At 39.4% G+C, this 20,000-nt stretch overlaps 1 protein-coding gene across 1 annotated transcript in view; it reads left to right on the plus strand.

Annotated features, from left to right (window-relative positions):
* Positions 1-20,000, plus strand: part of LOC115220301 (protein piccolo) — a 148,818-nt gene that overhangs the window by 25,056 nt on the left and 103,762 nt on the right. The window contains exons 3-7 of the mRNA XM_036509998.1: positions 1,006-3,995; positions 7,614-7,965; positions 14,555-16,342; positions 17,347-17,468; positions 19,592-19,676. Of these exons, the coding sequence (XP_036365891.1) occupies positions 1,006-3,995; positions 7,614-7,965; positions 14,555-16,342; positions 17,347-17,468; positions 19,592-19,676 (5,337 nt within the window). The remainder of the gene's footprint in view (positions 1-1,005; positions 3,996-7,613; positions 7,966-14,554; positions 16,343-17,346; positions 17,469-19,591; positions 19,677-20,000) is intronic.

A 20,000-nucleotide genomic window follows, 5' to 3' on the forward strand; every position in this document is an offset into this window, starting at 1 on the left:
GAAATGGTTTTGTTGTGCTTCTGTTGTCTACATTGTCTGCTGCAGTAGTTCTCAACCATTTTTTCCCAATGGACCCCTTTGGTTCCCATTTTATTCATGTGGACCCCATAGCTATTATGTTTTAAAAAAATCCTATTATATTTTTATAATTAAATAAAGATAAGGGCAAAGACCCCTTCCGTTACAAATGACAGTGGAATTGCACTTCCCTTCTCAGGCACAAGCTGGAGCAAGGTTGTTTACGGAAGATCAACACTTGCCCATGCATACCAGCCCCACCTCTCCACACCACTGATGTTATCCAAGGGAATGGCAAAGGGGCCGATACAGCTTGGCACCAGTGATGCCGCAACTCATTTCTACAGCTGAGGGAACTGGAGCAACATGAAGTAAAGTGTCTTGCTCAAGGACACAACACACAGCCTGGTCTGGGAATTGAACTCACTACCTCAGGATTGTGAGCCTGATGCTCTAACCACTGAGCCATGCGCCTTAGGAAACGCATACAGACAATTGTTAAAATATTTGGTGTATTGTAGAAGTATGACCTCCAAGGGTCATCTGGTCCCTGGTTGAGAACAACTGGTCTATTGTGTATGGTGATGTTGAGCGAGGAATGTCAGCCGTTTATGTTGAATGTCTGCTGTATTTTGAATATGAAATGCTTATTGTATGCTGAATGTTTACCATGATTTATGTTGAGTGTGAATTGCTTTCTGTGTGTTGATTGTGAAATATTTACTGTATGTGTAGAATGAAATGCTTACTGTATGTCAAATGTGAAATATTTATAATATGTTTAATGTGAAATCTTTTACTGTATGTTCATAAAGAAATGTTTGTTGTGTTAGATGTGAATTGTTTACTGTATGTTTAGTTTATGATAAACATGAATTGTTTTCTGTGTTGTTGACTGTGAAATGTTTACTGTACATTTAACTTGAAATGTTCACTGTATGATTGCAATGATGACCTCATTCTAGAGCAAGCCTGTTCCTTTTTAAGGTGCAACATCTACGAGGTCCAGAAGTGACTCAGAATGTTCCGATCCTGTGTCCGAAGTTGACTGGGAAGAAATGACAATGAGTAAATACCACTCTGAAGTGACCAGTCCAGATGGAAGTAGTGCTGAAGATGAAGAGGATGAGGACTACGATAGGGAAGGAATCATTAGCGGTAAACCTCTCCGTAGAAAACACCGACCGAGATTTCTCAATATTAGCCGTTCTCTTAGTGTGACATCTTCTGATGATGAGGTGGATGAGAAGAGCTACAAATTAGCTCAGTTAGAACATGTTAAACATGTGTCTGCCAGTGAAAAGTCTTCTGAAAAGATCAACAGCAATAATAAAAGTGATTCAGACGGTAGTCTGAAAGAGGGGAGGGGATCGGATGGTATAGCATACCATGCCGAGTCTGTGAAAGGTCAACTGGTGCAAGAACAACAACATCAGCAGTCTATGGACTTTTTAAGTGATGGAAAAGCTGTCCGCAGTCCCAGTCCACCCAGAAGTCCGAGCTGGCGAGAAGGTCTTGACAGTCCCCCCTTTTCCCCACGTAGAAGGGATTCATATCCGGCTAAGAAACGCGGACATATTTCCCCTTTATCACCAAAAGATAAAAAATTCCAGTTTTCATATGTCGACACATCTCCGACAAAACGCCATCTATCTACTGAAGACTTATATGACAGCAACCACCAAAGTGAGATTTCACCTTCAAGATCTCCACTTACTCCTGAAGAACTGAAGAAAGCATTTGGTGCTGTATGTGGCCAGAGCACACAGAAAGAAAGCTCTAGCTCTGATAGTTCCAGAAAGTCAACACCATCTTCAGTATTGTCCATACCACATCATCGTGATACTAATACAAAAGACCAAAAGCCATTTGCCTTAGGTATGGACACCGAAGTCATTGATTTAGCAACTTATGCGGCAACCATTGCCAGCAACACAGCTAGCTTAACGTCCCTTAGTGCATCCCCGACTAACCTCCCAACGTCCACAATAGAAGGACCTGACAGCATTTCTCCTGAATCGATTACGAGCACTGACAGTACGTCCCCTATATCTCCCAATTACTACGATGGTTCCCAGTCTGAAGAGGGAGACGTAGAACTAGCAGACCCTTCAACAAAATCTATTGATTATCAAGGTACTAAGAGGCAAAAACAAAGGCCACCGTCATCTGATTGGTCTCCAGTTATTGATCTGTCACCAATCATTGATGTCTCGCCTTCAGTCGAGGAGGCAGAGCAACAAGAAATGTTGGCGCAGCAGCGGGAAGTTCTTCGTAAAAGAGAATCGGATGCTGCTTCTGAGTCAGAAGAGGAGGATGGAGAAAATTCCAGTCCAGAAAAGAAAAACTTAGACAATTATGAAATTCCTTGCTTAAAACGGTACATGAACTTCGAAGATATCAGTAAAATATGTGAAGGAAAGATTCCAGATGAGAAGAAGATTGAACGAATAAGCGACATGTTGAGTGATTTCCAAAAAATCAATCGTAATATTGATATATTAACTTATCCAATTCTGAGATCGAATGGTGATAAGGAAAATATTATAACAACAACAAGTTCTGCATCAAACCCTAGATCGGGGACGAGTGACGTTGTCACAACCCTTCCCATTGCAAGACCACCATCAGCTACATACACAATGGCACCTATCTCAACGTCAGTGACAACATCCCCTGTTACTATGACAACTGTTTCTGTATCAGAGGAAGAAAACGATCGGATTATTCACCCATTACCATCGAGAGGGATGCGGCCAACCATATCTACGTCATCTTTGTCAGAGCTTATGGATTCTGGTGGCGAGGAATCTGAATTAATGACTGCATGGAACTTGGCTCAGTCTAATGTCACGTCAAAGACATTACCATCTCTGCAGACATCCACATCAGTTGTTACTGCAACGTCCTTAGCCATGTCTGCTACTGTTGTCACAAGTGCTGGCTCCAGCTGCAGCGTGTCGAGAGCAGAACAAGGTGATCGGTCAGCAACCACGAAACCAATGAAACCAGCTATTGCCCCGAAACCGACAGTAGCAGCCAAAAACATGCCTGCAGGTAAAGCAGCAGAGGTGAAACCTGCTGCTAAACCGGCACCAACTGATAACAAGCCGGAACCACCACCTCGTGTTAGGCGGAAATTACCCGAACCAACACCTGAAATCTTGGCCACTCAAAAACCACCGAAACCTCCTAAACCAGCACGTACACCGTCGACTTGCGTGTCGACAACACCCACCACACGAACTGCTCCTGTAAACGTCGTCCCAGGGCAGCCCACGAGGCCATTGCCTCCCCCTCCAGCCGGTAGCAAGTCTGTCAAGCTGTTAACCGAAGCATTTGAAGTGAAAACGGCTGCTCAAGCACCTCCGGAGATCAAACCCAAGCCAGCACCTGCTGCTGTCGCTGCTGCCACTGCTGCTGCAGTACCTGTCACTACTACCACCACTACTGCAGTAGCAGCAGCTGCTTCTACTACTACAACTACCACAACTACTACTACTACTACTATTAGGACTACAACTACTGCTGCTACTGAACCCAAACCGCCAAGTCCAGCTGTGGAACCTAAACCAGCTAAAGCGCACCCTATAAAAGCAGAGCCTGAAAAGAAGAAGGCGAAGGATATAAAACCGAAACTGAGGTCCCAACAGAAGCATGGAGAGCAGTCTTATTCCCCCTCCCAGTTAAAAGTATTGGACTCTCCTGTAACACCCCCAGAGCCTTCTGTATCTGTTCTGAAACGCGAATACTCTGACAGTACATCTGTCTCTCCCTCTTCCTCTCCTGATCATGAGCTTGACGCTTACCCTTCTCCGGGGACCCCACCAGATTCTGATACATCTCCGCCAAAAGCGTTGTCCCCATCATCTCCCAAAGGGAGTACTGCAACAACAAGAACTGTGAAGCCCATAAGTTCCCAGCCAGCTACTGATCCGAAGAAACTCCGACCTGTCTCTACTCCCAGAACAACTGTGGTAAGTTAAGTTTTTGCAATAAGTTCTTCAGAATATTTGGGGAACTGAATTTGGGCAGAAGGTAGGGAGATGGGTAGATAGGTAGAGATATATATATATATAGAGAGAGAGAGAGAGAGGAGTGAGAGATACAGCTATAGTATTTGCATTACAGTATCCAAATCACAGTGATGCCAACATTTAAATTTGTTCTGAGATCAATAAAAGAAATTTCATCATCATCATCATGTCAGAATTGTTAGCACATCAGGTAAATGCTTGGCAGCGTTTCGCCCATCTTTACACTCTGAGCTTAAATTCTGCCAAGGCCGAGTTTACCTTTCATCCTTTCAGGGTCAATAAATTAATTACCAGTGAAACACTGAGGTCAATGTAATCAACTCAACCCTCTCCCCCGAAATTGCTGGCCTTATTCCAAAATTTGAAGCTATTATTAAGAGCATGTGGTGGTGGTGGTGTGGGGGGTGATGTTATTAACGAGCTCTTCCCAAATTTCAGGCTTTCTACTTATAGTAGAAAGATTTATTATTAATATTATAATTATTGCCTTTGCACAGCTTCTAACGCTGGAGATGTATTACAGTATCAGCTGTTCACTACCAGTGAACTAAGGTAACACTTCTTACTTTTTGAGCACCTTCCAGAATATTTGAGCGATTCCAAGCAGTGCTGTTTTCTGCAAGTGCTCCACACTTATTGCAGCCCCTATTTTTTCCATGTACTTCTCGAAATTTTTGCTCACTGTTCCCAGGCCTCCGACAATTATTGGTACTACTACCACCTTTTTTCATCAACCATAACTGCTTAACCTCCCAAGCTAACCTGTCATATCTCTCAACTTTTCTTTCTTCCTTATCGCATACCTTGTTGTCAGCTGGGCATGTTATATCTAGGATCCAGTATAGTTTGTTTCCTTTCTCAATTAAGACGGTGTCTGGCTTCCTATTCTCTATCTCATGGTCGCACTGAATCATAAAATCCCATAGGATCTTTGCATTTCTATTTTCGATGATGACTTCAGGTTTGTGGTCGTACCAATTTTTTGCTCTGTCAAGTCCATACTTGTTGTAAAGTGTCCAATGGACAAGCCTGGCTATATTTTCATGACATCTCTTATATTCCTTCTGGGCTAGTGGTGTACATTGGCTGGTAATATGCCATATGGTTCCACCGTTTTGTCCACAGATTATTATTATTATTATTATTATTATTATTATTATTATTATTATTATTATTATTATTATTAGCTGTTGTTCTTTTACCCTTTCAGGGATCAATAAAATAAAGTTCCAGTCAAGGACTGAGGTTGATTTCCTCAATTACCCCCACCCCATCCCACCTCCAACCAGCCAACCAGTTTCAGGCCTTGTGCCTATTTTAGAAACCATTGAGGTAGCAAATGGTTGAATCATTAGCATACCAGATGCTTAGCAGCATTTCTTCTAGCTTTACATTCTGAGTTCCAATTCCTCTGAGGTCGACTTTGCCTTTCATATTTTGAGGTCGATAAGATAAGCACCAATTGAGTTTTGGTGACAATGTAATCCACTGTAACCCATTCCTAAAATTTCAGGTCTCTTCCCAAAGTAGGAAGAATTTTCCCCTCCACCTATTTGCACACAATATGCCCTTGTTAAATCCCTTCCTCCCACCTCTACCTCCCACTCTCCTCCTGAAATCTTGTGAACTTACCCTCATCAATCTCTGATCCACTTCATTTTATGCACCACCCTGTAACTTGGGTGTACGGCCCTTGCCCCCTCTCTGTCATGTCTTCACCATCATTCCATTGTCTCTCTTCTCCATCTGAGGAAGCCATGTCTCGCTTCTAATGTAAGACTCCTTTCTGTTCCCTCAGTATTACTCCCCCCAGTTGTGGGGGTCTTGTCCTGCAAGTTATTTGGCAACCCTCACTGCTGTTGGTGCCACATGAAAAGCACCCATTACACTCTTGGAGTGGCTGGCACTAGGGAGGGCCATCCAGCCATAGAAACCATGCCAAAACAGATAGTAGAGCTTGCTGTAGTCTTCTGATTTGCCTGTTCTTGTCAAACCATCCAACCCATACCAGCATGGAAAATTAGACATAAATTGATGATGATGATGATGACGACAATGATGATGAAATATTACTATTGTTGTTGTTGTTAGCAGAGTTCTGTTGGCAAAGACTGGATCTTTGAATTAGTTCCTGCCATTTACCTTTTTGTTAAAACATTTATTAATCTTCTTGGGATACTCTTTGACCTCTCATTAGTTTGTTTCAAGTGAAAAAAAAAAGAAAAAGAACAGGAAATGGTTTTCTTTTTAATCTCGAAACATAAAGAAGACATAATTTTCAAGTGTGAGGAATGAACTGTGTCAATAAGTCAACTTCTGTTTGATCTGTTACAATAAAGAACACGGAAATCTATTTGAGATTTTTTGATAAAAAGATATTTATTTTTATTGTAAACAAAAAAATGTTGTTATTACAAATATCAACAAGTACCAAGATATTTTCAAAGCTTATTGTTCTTGGCTTATGTACATTAGTAGTAACTGTTGTGAGTTTCTTGGTGTTAGCTGATCATTGTGTGTTGCTGCCACTGTTCGTCCATTGTTATTGTGCAGAGACAGTACTCTGGTTCTGCTACTCTCTGCTGACTGCCATTTTCACCGCCCGGTCTGATTTCTGCCATCTGGTGGTAGTGGCTAAAATGCACTGACTATATAGTGGGGGTCTTACTCAGAAAAATGTGCACCAATGATGAAATTGTTAGTTCTGATTGCAAATGAAGTCTTGAAGGGTCAGAATTTTTAATGACGTTGGTAATATTCTAGAAATCGCAATCATATTCTTGGGTTACTTTTCTCGCACTGGATACAGTCATCTGGATTCAGTTGCTAAATCTTCCTGCTACAGATCCCTAATCATTTTCAGTTCCATCTCCAATCATCTTCAGTTTGATATCTAATCATCTTCAGGTGTCTTAGTTGCTGGATGGGATCAGACTGGATTAAAATTAAGAATTTTTATTTCAAAAATAAGATTTAAATCGTTCTTGTTCATCAGTGACCTAGAGCAGATAATAATAATAAGGCAGTTTAGAAATGAAAGTTTTAAAAGTTTGCAGTTCAACTCCTACTTGGTAAGAAATATTGTTTTAAGAACCTTCTTTCTGGAAAGAAAAAATATTTTCTGATCTCATCTTATTCAAAAAACACTTTGTAAATAATCTCTCTTTCCATACACAAACATCTCTCTCTCTCTCTTTGTATCTATCTATCTATCTATCTATCTATCTATCTATCTATCTATCTGTCTATCTGTCTATACACATACACACACGCATATATATATATATATATATATATATATATATTATATATATATAATATATATATATATATATATATATATATATATATATATATATGTACATATACATACATGTACATTTGTATATATATGTATATATACATATGTCTTTATATATACACACACACATCTATGTGTGAATGCATGTCTGTCACTATCTTTCTCTTTCTCCCTCTCTCTTTTCCTCTATCTCTCTCTCTCAATCTCTCACATTCTTCCCTAATTCACCTTCATTATGCTTCTTTCCTACCTCTCAGCCTGACTCACAGAAGGCCAAAGATGGCAACAAGAAAATACGAAGGAAACTTCCTGCCATCCCAGCAGATGAAGAACCAGTAACTGCACCGAGGGCCCTTGGTGTTAAGAAGGGTCCTTTATTCAACACACCACCAGCTCCAAGTCGTAAGGCTCCAACACTCAAGACTGGAAAGCCCGCTACCAACATTGATCCTGCACTCAGAGCAGATGAGAGTATTCGTGAGAGTATTTATGCAACTCCGGTGACCCAATTAACAAGTATGGATACATCAATGTCAGCACAACCAAATGGACGCAGTAGCAACCCAAACGTTGGTCACAAACAGAAATTAGGGCCAATTACTTCAAAAGGTCAGTTAAAATGTTACAGATGAATTATTCTTATTTTATTTCATTTATCTCTTTCCTTCGCTTTTATTTTTTTCATAGCATTTTGTCTTTCTTACCACCTGTTTCAATGAATCAAACGACACAAGTACCAGTAACATATTCTTCTTTAATCCTCCTTCTTGTCATCATTGTTTTAAAGCCCACTTTTTCCTTCTTGCATGGGTCAGACGATTTGTTGAGGCAGATTTTCTACAGCTGGATACCCCTCCTGTCATCAATCCTCACCTGTTTCCAAGCAAGTACCAGTAATGTACTGGGTATGTTTTACCATGTGTGTTTGTCCAAACAGTTGTAGTTGAGGAGAATACGAGGATAGTGATGTGGTGGTGGATCAGAAAATATGGAGACAATGTGTGGGGGGAGAGGGAGTGAAGGGATGAGAGAGAAATGAACAGTGAAAGGGATGGATGTCAGAGGTATGTAGTAGAGGCTATAGTGAGTGGGTGGCATGTATATATATATATCATATATATACATATATATGTATTATATATATTATATTATATACATATATAGGTAGGTGTATGAGTGGCTGTGTGGTAAGTAGCTTGCTTACGAACCAGATGGTTCCGGGTTCAGTCCCACTGCATGGCACCTTGGGCAAGTGTCTTCTACTCTAGCCTCAGGCCGACCAAAGCCTTGTGAGTGGATTTGATAGACAGAAACTGAAAGAAGCCTGTCATATATATGTATATATATATATATATATATATTATATATATATATATATATATATCATCATCATCATCATCGTTTAACGTCCGTTAAACGATGATGATGATGATGATGATATATATATATATATATATGTATGTATGTGTGTGTGTATATATTTGTGCGTCTGTATTTGTTTTGGTCACTCTCTTGGTTACTGTAGCAGGTTCCGGTGGTAAGCATTGCCAAAATGACTGCTACTGTTTTGAATGCAACTTTTACTCCAGATTACCTTTCTTCTAAAAGAGCTGAAGTCCCCCATAACCTTCTCTGCCCCTGGGAAACGTGTTTAACTTATAGCTGGGAATGTGACAAATACTACCGTTCTGGGTGGGAACGATTATGGTAATGAAGGGCTGACTGCACTCTCCCCACAACTTCAGAACTCCCAAACTGCAGCCTCACCACAGGATGCAGTTTGATGTCATACTCAGGACATAAATACATACGTCAGTGTTTACTTAGATGCATACATACATGGATACATGCATAGCTACATGTATGGATAAATTCACACACACGCACATACACACACAACAACAGCAACAACAACAAGTTTGCATTGTAAAATTCCATCTCCAACATATTTATCAACCGAATGCACACGGTGGAATTGAACCTGGAATCATTATGGTCGCAAAGCAGACTTCTTAACCACGCAACCATGTCTGGCGGAGGCTCAGACCTGTGTCCTCATTAACCAAGGCCCTGTGGCTCAAACAGGGCAAAATGTTCGTAAAAGTTTTGTTAGCAGTATGAATAAACCCTGAAGTCACATGCTTCTCTCTTCACAATCAGACGCGAGAATATACTAAAGTTAGACGACATCAAGTATTGATCATAAATATATTGACCCAGCTCGAAAAATATAACCCACAACCGTTAGCTGAAAGATCAACTCTTGCTTTCACATCAATTCAATACATTATATATTTTTTATTTATTTATTTATTTATTTATTAATTTTTGTTGTTGTTGGTCTTTGGTCCATTGTGTTCGGTCGTCATGGCAATAATAACGGAGAGAAATTAATATCTTGGACATTTGCCAGTCTTTGCGAATATTTAATGATATGATGTCACTGAGTAACATCGGGTTTTTGTTTGAAACAGAACAATTTAGTTATTGAAGCAGTGGATGTATAGCAACTGGGTATGTAACACACATATATATGTATATACATATATACATATATATTTATATTTCTTCATTTCCCAGTTTGTTGTTTTTACTTTTATTTCTTTTCATGGAGCTGTTTGTAGTAGGTTTATGTGAAACAAGATGTCGAAATGGTTTATGAGACTTTTAAAGGCAGCTGATTAATGCCGCTGTAATGGTTGTATAAACAGATGCGAGGATGGAAAAAAAAAATCAATTCCAACATTTCTGAATGATTGCTTAATTACTCCTGACAGCTTGGTGAACTGCAGTAACGTCGGATAAAATATATATTTATAGACACCTTGTGATTTGAACTCCTGAGCTGTGAGTACATAGACCAATACCTTATCCTCTCAGCCATCTCACCTTTCTTATGTAACTTCAGTACAGTATCAGTCTGCACTATAAACATAACAAGACCACTGACTATTAGTGAACTGCTGACCATATGAGGGAGCTACTGTGGACTGCATTTAATCAAATGACAAATAATTATTAGAGTCAAATGTTAAAATGGACCCAACACCACTGACTGACCATAGTGTGACAATAATATATGTACAGTGTAATCTCATACATGACTGACCATGGAGTACTATCATATATTAGTGTGCTGCCACATGTGACTGACCACAATGTAAAGTAATATGCATTGTGGATTCACACTTGACTGACCACTGTGTAACAACATAAATAATTGTTTTTCACATAACTGACCATAGTGTAACATAATGATATACAGAGAGGTCTCCAACAGAATTACCAATTGACATATCAAATACTTTCAGTTTATGGTCCAGCCCATCTCCCTCCCTCCCAAAGATCAACTGGACAAACAGCAGGTTTAGCCACCAAAACTGGCTCACAATTAATGGTTTTGAGTCAGCAGGAATTACATTACAAAACAGAAACTAAACTTAAAGTGCTGGTGGAGTGGGGTGGGGTAGGGTATATTACTTAAGGATTTGAAATCTCTGCCATACAACATGTGAGTTGCAACTTTCTTTTTTTTTTTTACTTCTGGAGCATTCTTCACTAAAATCTCTCAGAATGTAACAACAGCACCATATATGTATGTATATGTATGTATATGTATGTGTGTACATGTGTACATATATATGTATGTATGTTCATATATATGTATGTATATGTGTGTGTACATATATATATATATATATATATACACACACATTTATATATGTATGCATATGTGTGTATATGTATATATAAATTTATATTCATATATATATATATATATATTTATATGAATGTATATGCATGTGTGTATATATATATATATGTATGTATGTATGAATGTACATATGTGTATATATACATGTATGAATGTATATGTGTATGTATGTATGTATATATATATATATATATATAATATATATATATATATATGTATGTATACATAAATACATATATGCATATACATGTGTGTCTGTATGTATGCATGTATGTATGTAGGTAGGTAGAACACACACACACTCTACTACACTCTCTCTCTCCTGCATGATGTAACAATGCTGTATAGAATGGTCTGTGGTGGCATGGGATAGTGTAGTGGTGGTGCTTGTTGTGGTGTGTGTGGTAGTATGTTTTCATAGTGGTGTGTGGTCAAAGATCAAATTAAAGTATGGCGTAATCTTGTATGTTTCATTGGTTACCTCCATATCTTAAATCTCATCAAGCATAACAGACTAGGTATACTCAGCCACACGAAACGATCTAAATGCAATTGCCAGGTAAATAACAATACCAGAATTGGCAGGTAAAGAGAAATGGTTTGGCCATGAGACATTATTAAATTATGTTGTGGTATTTCTATATAAATACAAAAAACAATGTTTATTTTGGATTTTTCCATCTATTCTGGCACTTCAAAGAAAATCGGCCACTGCACATCAACTTGGTGTGTCAGGAATACTCGCAGAATCGCTAACGACTCACAGAATGTTTTTCGAATAGAGAATAGACACAGTTTTGCTTTGTTTTTTTGCGGTTAACATCTGCTAGTCAACTTTTTAATTACTATTTTATATTTTTTTAATGCGTTCTTCTTTTAAAAGTTTGATGCCGGTCAGAGGAAACGTAAAAGATTTTAATTGGAAAGTTTTCTCCTAAAATTTAGGATGAAAATCCTGAAGTTAAAGCGAGAGGAGAGGGATTCTTGGCCAACCAAATTCTTGCTTTGATGTTTTGTGTGGATAAACAGTGATACATATGTTCACCATTATCTTACTCCAGGAGGTGGGGTGGAGGACAGGGGCTAGTTAATATTTGAGGAGAGGAAGTGTTAAGAAGTCTATAAGTTGGTAAGAATTAGTTTAGCAGCAGAGGCCAAGTGGATAAAACAGACACGTGAATTAATTTTGCAGAAAAACCACTTCTTACGCCATCTCCAGCATTCATCTGTAGAAATCTCTTCATTTATCCATCTATCTATCTATCTATCTATCTATCTATCTATCTATCTATCTATCTATCTATCTATCTATCTATCTCTATCTATCTATCTATCTACCTATCTATCTATCTATCTATCTATCTATTTCTATCTATCTATCTGTCTGTCTGTCTAGCTAGCTATCTCTCCCTGTTTATCTATTTGTCTATCTATCTATCTATCCATCCATCCATCCATCCATCCATCCATCATCTCTCTCTCTCTCTCTCTATATATATATATATATATCTCTATCTATCTATCTATCTATCTATCTATCTATCTATCTATCTATCTATCTATCTATCTATCTATCTATCTATCTATCTATCTATCTGCCTATCTATCTGTCTGTCCGTCTTTCTATCTATTTATCTATTTATGTATGTATATATGTATGTATGTATGTATGTATGTATATATGTATCTATCTATCTTTCTATCTATCTCTCTGTCTGCCTATCCTTATATGTGTGTGTGTGTACACATATACCTGTACAAGTTCTGGAGTTGATGTAATTGACTAACCTCCTTCTCTTTAAAATTTCTGGTCTTGTGCCTAAATTAGAAACTCTTCTTCTTCTTATTATTATTGTTGTTGTTTCTGTTTTCAAGTATCACATACATTAAGATAATCATATTCGATTATAGGGAGATTTGACTGCTGTTTCTAGCCATTTGATCCACCATATAATGACACCTTTGCCGACCTGTTATGTACACCCTGTGTAATGTGGAGCAGAGTAAGGTGTATTAAACTACAGAATATTCGGTCATCATATAAAAAAAAAAGACTGGACTGCGGAATGGTGTTCAGGGTACCACACTGTACATTACGTTAGCCTGTGTGGAGTGGAGTATGGTGGCTAGGGTAGCACACTGGAATATGTATTCCACAATGGGTGGTCATGGTTTGAATGTCCTTTCGTCATAGGTCAACTGGATAAAAGCTGACCTTGGGCTAAACAACAACACATTATGGAAGACTGTCACTGTTGAAGATGCTAGAAGGTGATTGGGGTGTATGTATCATGTTGATCACCATCATAGTTGTTTAACGTCTACTTTCCATGCTGGCATGGGTTGGACAGTTTGACTGAGAGCTGGCTAAGGCGGCAAGCTGGCAGAAACGTTAGCATGCCGGGCGAAGTGCGTAGCCGTATTTCGTCTGCCGTTACATTGAGTTCAAATTCCACTGAGGTCGACTTTGCCTTTCATCCTTTCGGGGTCGATTAAATAAGTACCAGTTGCGCACTGGGGTCAATGTAGTCGACTTAATCTATGTGTCTGTCCTTGTTTGTCCCCTCTGTGTTTAGCCCCTTGTGGGTAGTAAAGAAATAGGTTTGACTGAGGGCTGGCAAGCTAGGAGGCTGCACCAGGCCCCAATCCAATCTGACAAAATTTCTACAGCTGGATGCCCTTCCTAACGCCGACCACTCTGTGAGTGTAGTGGGTGCTTTTTACGTGTCACTGGCACGGGAGCCAGCCAGGTGGCACTGGCAGGAGTTCTTTTCCCAGTGGACTCCTTGGATTCTTTTTTTTTACTCTGCTGGACCCTCATAGCCATTTAATGATTAAATAATTCTGTTGTATTTTTATAATGAAATATTTTTAGGAATTGTATAAAAAAATATTATTCTTTTACTCTTTTATTAGTTTCAGCCATTTGACTGAGGCCATGCTGAAGGGTTTTAGTCAAACAATTGAACCCAGGACTTATTCTTTTTTTAAGCCTAGTACTTATCTTATCGGTCTCTTTTGCTGAACTGCTAAGTTACACGGACATAAATACATCAATAATGGTTGTCAAGTGGTGATGGGGAACAAACACTGACACAAAGACACACACACACACATACATATATGTATATATATATATATATACATACATACATATACATACATAAATACATACATAAATCTACCAAATCCACTCACAAGGCTTTGGTCAGCCTGAGGCAATAGCTGAAGACACTTTCCCATGCAGTGGGACTGAACCCAGAACCATGTGGTTGGGAAGCAAGCTTCTTACCACACAACTACAACAAAATCTTATGTGAACCCCCAAGTGTCATACAGACCCTCAAGGATCATGTAGACCCTCCCAAAGGTCATTTGGACCCTCAAGGGTCATATGGTTGAGAACCACTGCTTTATATATTCTCTTTCATCTGTTTTATATTAACATATTATTTATTGTTTGTTGTTTATTTCTTCCACCAGGTGGCAGTACTCGGAATGGGAAACCAACAGAAAGTGGTGCAACCGGTAAAATTGCCGCTTCATCTCATGCAAAACAAGGTTACGTACCTGACCAACCACCAAGGAGTGATGCTGAGGAGATAAACATTTTGTTCAGTGAGAGGAAAATGATGAATCCCGAAGACAATATCAGACAGTATAGATCTGCAAGCTTTTCTGAATATCAGAGGCTGACTTCAAAACGGTCGGAACTGCATGGAGCCAGCACAACTCTGTTGCATGAGGAATTCTCACAAGACGAGAATGACCAAATCATAGATTCATTGGTCAGCATTTATGGAATTCCAATTAGTACTGCAATGAAGTCATTAAAAAGAAGACTTCAAGATGAGTTGCGAAAAGTTACGGAGAGTCGGAGGCGTAAGATAGAAGAACTTGAGGAAATCCACGCACTTGAGCAACAAATCGAAGAATTAAAACTGGAATCAAAATCGGATTCTAAAGCTGCTTCATTTCTTCCAAATGGTCACAAGTCTCGATCCCTTCCAAGAAATGGCCGTGGCTTGGTGACGTCATCTTCATTCGATAAATCTACTGCAGTGCGTTCTTCTCCACAAATCATACCCAGACGTTCACGTCATCGGCGACAGGCATCAGATCCAATGATAGCAAAGTTTTCTCCTATCAAGGAAGACAAAGACATTGAAGCTGATTTTCAAGCTAAAGCTAGTGAGGCTTACGATGGTAAGTTCTCAAAGTATTCCACCGATGACAGTTCCCAGTCAGGACTCAGTGATACGGAAAGCACTCGATCCGAGCCGACTGGAGAATCTTTGAACTCTGCCTACAAGAAGATCAAGCCTTCAGCTTACGCCAAAATGTTTTACACTGGTCGAGCCCAGTCCACTGAACGAATTCACTCTTCAGACAGTGCACAGTACTTGTCATCCTCTGCTCCTTTGTCAAGCAGCCAATCAGAGTCGTTCCTTTCTGAAGGCTATGCTGGACATTCGAGAACACCCACTTACTTCTCAGATGATGAAGAGAAGCGAACTAAGGAGGAAAAAAGACAGATATTACAGTATGAAATAGAAAAGAGAAAGAAACAGCTTGAAGAGACTGCACGCTTGCAGCACGAACTTATTCGACTTTCTCGTGCTCGACAAGCTGTGGCCCACAGCTATGATGATATCCCCAGACGTTATGCCTATTCCACTAGTCCCAGACATGTACCGACTGGCATCATTAAGCCCTTGGATGACGAACTACCCTATCAATTAGAACGCTACGTACAGAGCAGTCACGACATACATAAATCCGATAGTATGGACGCTAAACGAGCCCAGGAACTCGCTCAAGCTCAAGCTAACTACAGCTCCACCGAATATCTAGCTCACAAACAAGAGCTTGCTCGGCGCCAGTTGTATGACGATTACTCCACTTATGGTTCGTACCCACCTTACGATGCAGGCTTAGGACAATCTCAGGTTTACCCTTCATCTCCAAACCTGATGAACCGCAGTGACTCTGGTCCTGTTATCATTCAATCAATGCCCCCCACTTTACCGTCATCTGGAATCTCTGGTAGTGTCACTCTACCAGAAATCAACAGGTCAGACATGGATATTATGCCTTCCAGAGACCTACATCAACATCAGTTCTCCTCAGATACAGATAACAGCCCAGCAAGTGATTACACACCTGCTATGCCGCTGTTGGATGATATCACCACCAGATCACGTAAGATCCTACATGATATTGGTAACCGACCCCTGTCTGCTGAGTTTAACTTGCCTGGAGGTGTTGATGGTGAGTGCAACTTTCTTATACACAATTCAATCATTAGTTTTTAATTAACAATGCATAATTAATCATCCTTATTTGTTTTAACATCTACTTTTCCTTACTTGCTTATGTCAAATGAGACTTTGCTGAGGCAGTGTCTTCGCTGGTTCAATTCTCTCCTTGATGCTGATCCTCACCTGTTCCCAAGCAGTTTAATTATTTCCTTTGCCTGTTGAATAATGAACAGCCCAGCATGCTTTTGCAGGGGACTGCTAACAAATGACACACCTCTCACCCTGCCAACTACTGTCCTATTGCACTCATTTACATACACCCCTTCCCACACACACACACATATGTATATATTGTATAAAAAGAACATAAATGGGGTTTTTACACCTACCCCACACCCAGAACCTACCCTGAGTCAGATCTACAGTTTAAACTGGTTTTGCTATTTACATATCAGCAACATGCTACCAACACATGATACTTCGTGGTTGTTTTACCTCACTGTGAACCCTATGTTATGGTACCTAGCTAGTTCTGGCATCCTACGTGTTGATGTGCCTGGATTCTAATGACTCTGTAACTAATTTACACACACACACACACACACAGACATATATATATGTGTGTATGTAAGATAGGCTTCTCTCAATTCTCTTCTACCAGATGCATTCATAAAGCATTGATTGGCTTGGGACTCTGGAAGGCACCTATCCAAAGTGCCATGCGGAGAGACTGAACCTGAAACCATTTGGTTGGGAAGCAAACTTCTCTACCACAGAACAAAAAAAAAAATGATAAAATAGCAAATTTGCAAAGGTGTTGGGGAGGGTTCTAATGGTTCAGGCAGTGTGTTTAATTGGAGAAATTAAGAGAGATTTAACTGTGAGGCATTCATCTGTGGGAAAGTGGGATGGGGAAAGGGTTTGTGTTGATCAGGGCTCAAATCTCTCAGTAAAAATCATTTTATATTTCATAGTGGACATTGTTTTCTATTTTATATTCTATGTTTTGTGTAGATTTAATGAATGCCATGTACCGAGTGGAAAGTGACAATAGTGTCGATGCTGATGAACCAATCATGAAACATATGACAGAAGGAGGTGTCACCATTTTGAAACAGCTGGAACGGAAGAAACAGGTAATTTGTCAGCTCTTCCTCTCTCCCACCCTCTCTCACTTACTCTCTTTCTCTCACTTACCCTCGCTCTCGCTTTCTCTTTCTGTATTTGAGTGAGTATATGTATATAGATGTGTGTGTGTATGTGTGTGTGTGTGTGTGTATGTGTGTGTGTAAGGATTCCGAAGATAGTGTAACAGTTCTTGGCTGTTGTGATGTTACAAGAATACACAAAACCAAAATGCTGGCAATCGGTAAGAATGTTAACTGAAAGACTTTTAGAGCATGAGAGAATTCTTGCACTTATTTGCAGCGATGATAAAAAAATGGAGAATAAAAGTAAATATTTTCTTTAAAATTTTGAAAATTTCTTGATGCTTGAAGTTGGAGAACTCTGTAAAATTGTTGGCCTTGATTCAACTTGAAAAACAATATTTTTTTATATTAGATATTTGTTTAGCACAATTTAAAGCAGAAATTTTAATAAAAGACCATTCCTTTGGTCATACAGAACCCTATTAATTGCACCTCTGTGGTCATACAGCACCCTATTAATTGCACCTCTGTGGTCATACAGCACCCTACTGACTGCACTCCTGAGACCAGAAATTCAATTCCATTGAAATCCAAATAGAGTTTGGAGTTTATGCATCATTTCCTTGTGCTGAATAAGAGGAAACTTTCAGCAGATTTCATGAAAGAATTTCACTAAAAGATTATGGAATTTTCACTTGTGCCTTCTTGGACCAAAATCAAGTAATCTCCACTGCAAGGGGATTGGCACAGACTGAAATCAAATTTAACCCTTTAACATTCAGATTACTGTCATTCAGATTGCTTATTCAGATGGTTTTGAGTTAATCATGCGTTATTTCATAACTGTGATTATTTTATTACATTGTAGGGTTGGTAGGAGAGGTAGGATGTGGTCAGTTTGACTGTAAAACAGAATAATTTAGGCTGGATATGGTCAGTTTAAATACTACAGGGTTAAGATTTTAAAATAAGGGAAGGGACTGAACCTGACTGCTTGGATTTGGAGATTATAATGAAAAGAAAGTGGGGGTGTGTGGCTTGGTGGTTAAGGGCGTTGGACACATGAGCGCAAAATTGTGGTTTCAATTCCTGGACCGGGTAATGCATTGTGTTCTTGAGCAAAACACTTCATTTCATGCTGCTCCAGTCCACTCAGCTAGCAAAAAGGAGTAACCCTACTACCGACCAATGTCCCATCCAGGGATGTGAGGAATATATATGCCACTGAATCCTGGAAACCGGCCCTTATGAGCCTGGCATGGCTCAAGAATGAAACAGTTATTTTTATTCTAATGAAAAGAAAATAATTTGATTGAGTATATTAGGAGAATGAAAGTTGTTACAGAGAAAAACCTAGAGGAACAGATGGACATCGATAATGAGGAACCTGTTGCTTATCAAGCAACTGACCGGGAAAGAGTGGACATGATACAAGATGGTGAGTAAAGAAAAAAGCAAGATGATGATGATGATGAAAATGTAAAAGAAGAACTAAGAAGCATAAGAAAGAATTTCCATAAGAAACTGTATCCAGAATGAGCAGAGATTTAATAGCAGGATTAGGACAGAAGGACTCTAAAACAGAACAAAAATATCATCGTCATCATCATCATCATCATCATCATCATCATCACATGTCCAATTTCCAACCCTGACATGGGTTGAACAGTTTGAGAGGAGTTGGCAAGCCAGAGAGCAACACCAGGCTCCACTTGTCTCTTTTGGTATGGTTTCTACAGCCGGATGACCTTCCTAATGCCAACAATTTTACTGTCCATTTATTTGATTCAAACAGAATTAATTAGAAGGAAATCTAAGAACCAGAAGCAAAGTAGCGGGCAAAAGTTGCTGGTGAGGGTTGTTTAACAATGTTGCCAAGGTGCATTCCAACACACAAACTTCCCGTCCCTATATTTCTTCTGGTCTTGATGTGTATTTGGGGCTGGGTGTACTTGTTGACCATGGAGATCCTGATCATCCTGTATACCATGTCAAATATTGTGTGTTTAAATAATGTCAATATGTATATATATGTGCTTATATGATGTATGTAGAATATATATATATAGTAATGAAATGTTGTCATATATTTGTGGTCTCTGTTACAGCCAGCACCAACACAACCTAAACGGTACCCATTCATCACAAAAAGAATCTTACTTACAAGAGATCCAAAGGACAAGTCAATCAAAGGTTTGTAACTATGGTTAATATATACATGTGTGTGTGTGTGTTACTGTTTTTGGCCCCGGGGAAGGGGCTGTGCCCGTAGCTTCTTCAAGCCCCACCAAAACCAGTGAAACCAACATAGTGAGTGCTCCTCTTGGACAGCTGCATGTTGATGGCCACAGGGGCAAAACATGGAGGGGGAAAGAATCGGGAGGGTGGATGTTGTGGGAGTGAAGAAGGACTGGAGAAATGGTTAATGGTGGTGATGGTGGAAGAGTAGAGACATTATGGGTGAAGTGAAGAGGAGGGATGAATGCATTAGTAGGTCCTGTAAAATGGTCATCATTG

The sequence above is a fragment of the Octopus sinensis genome, linkage group LG16 (genome assembly GCF_006345805.1).
Source record: "Octopus sinensis linkage group LG16, ASM634580v1, whole genome shotgun sequence".
In the NCBI taxonomy this organism is placed as follows: Eukaryota; Metazoa; Mollusca; class Cephalopoda; order Octopoda; family Octopodidae; genus Octopus; species Octopus sinensis.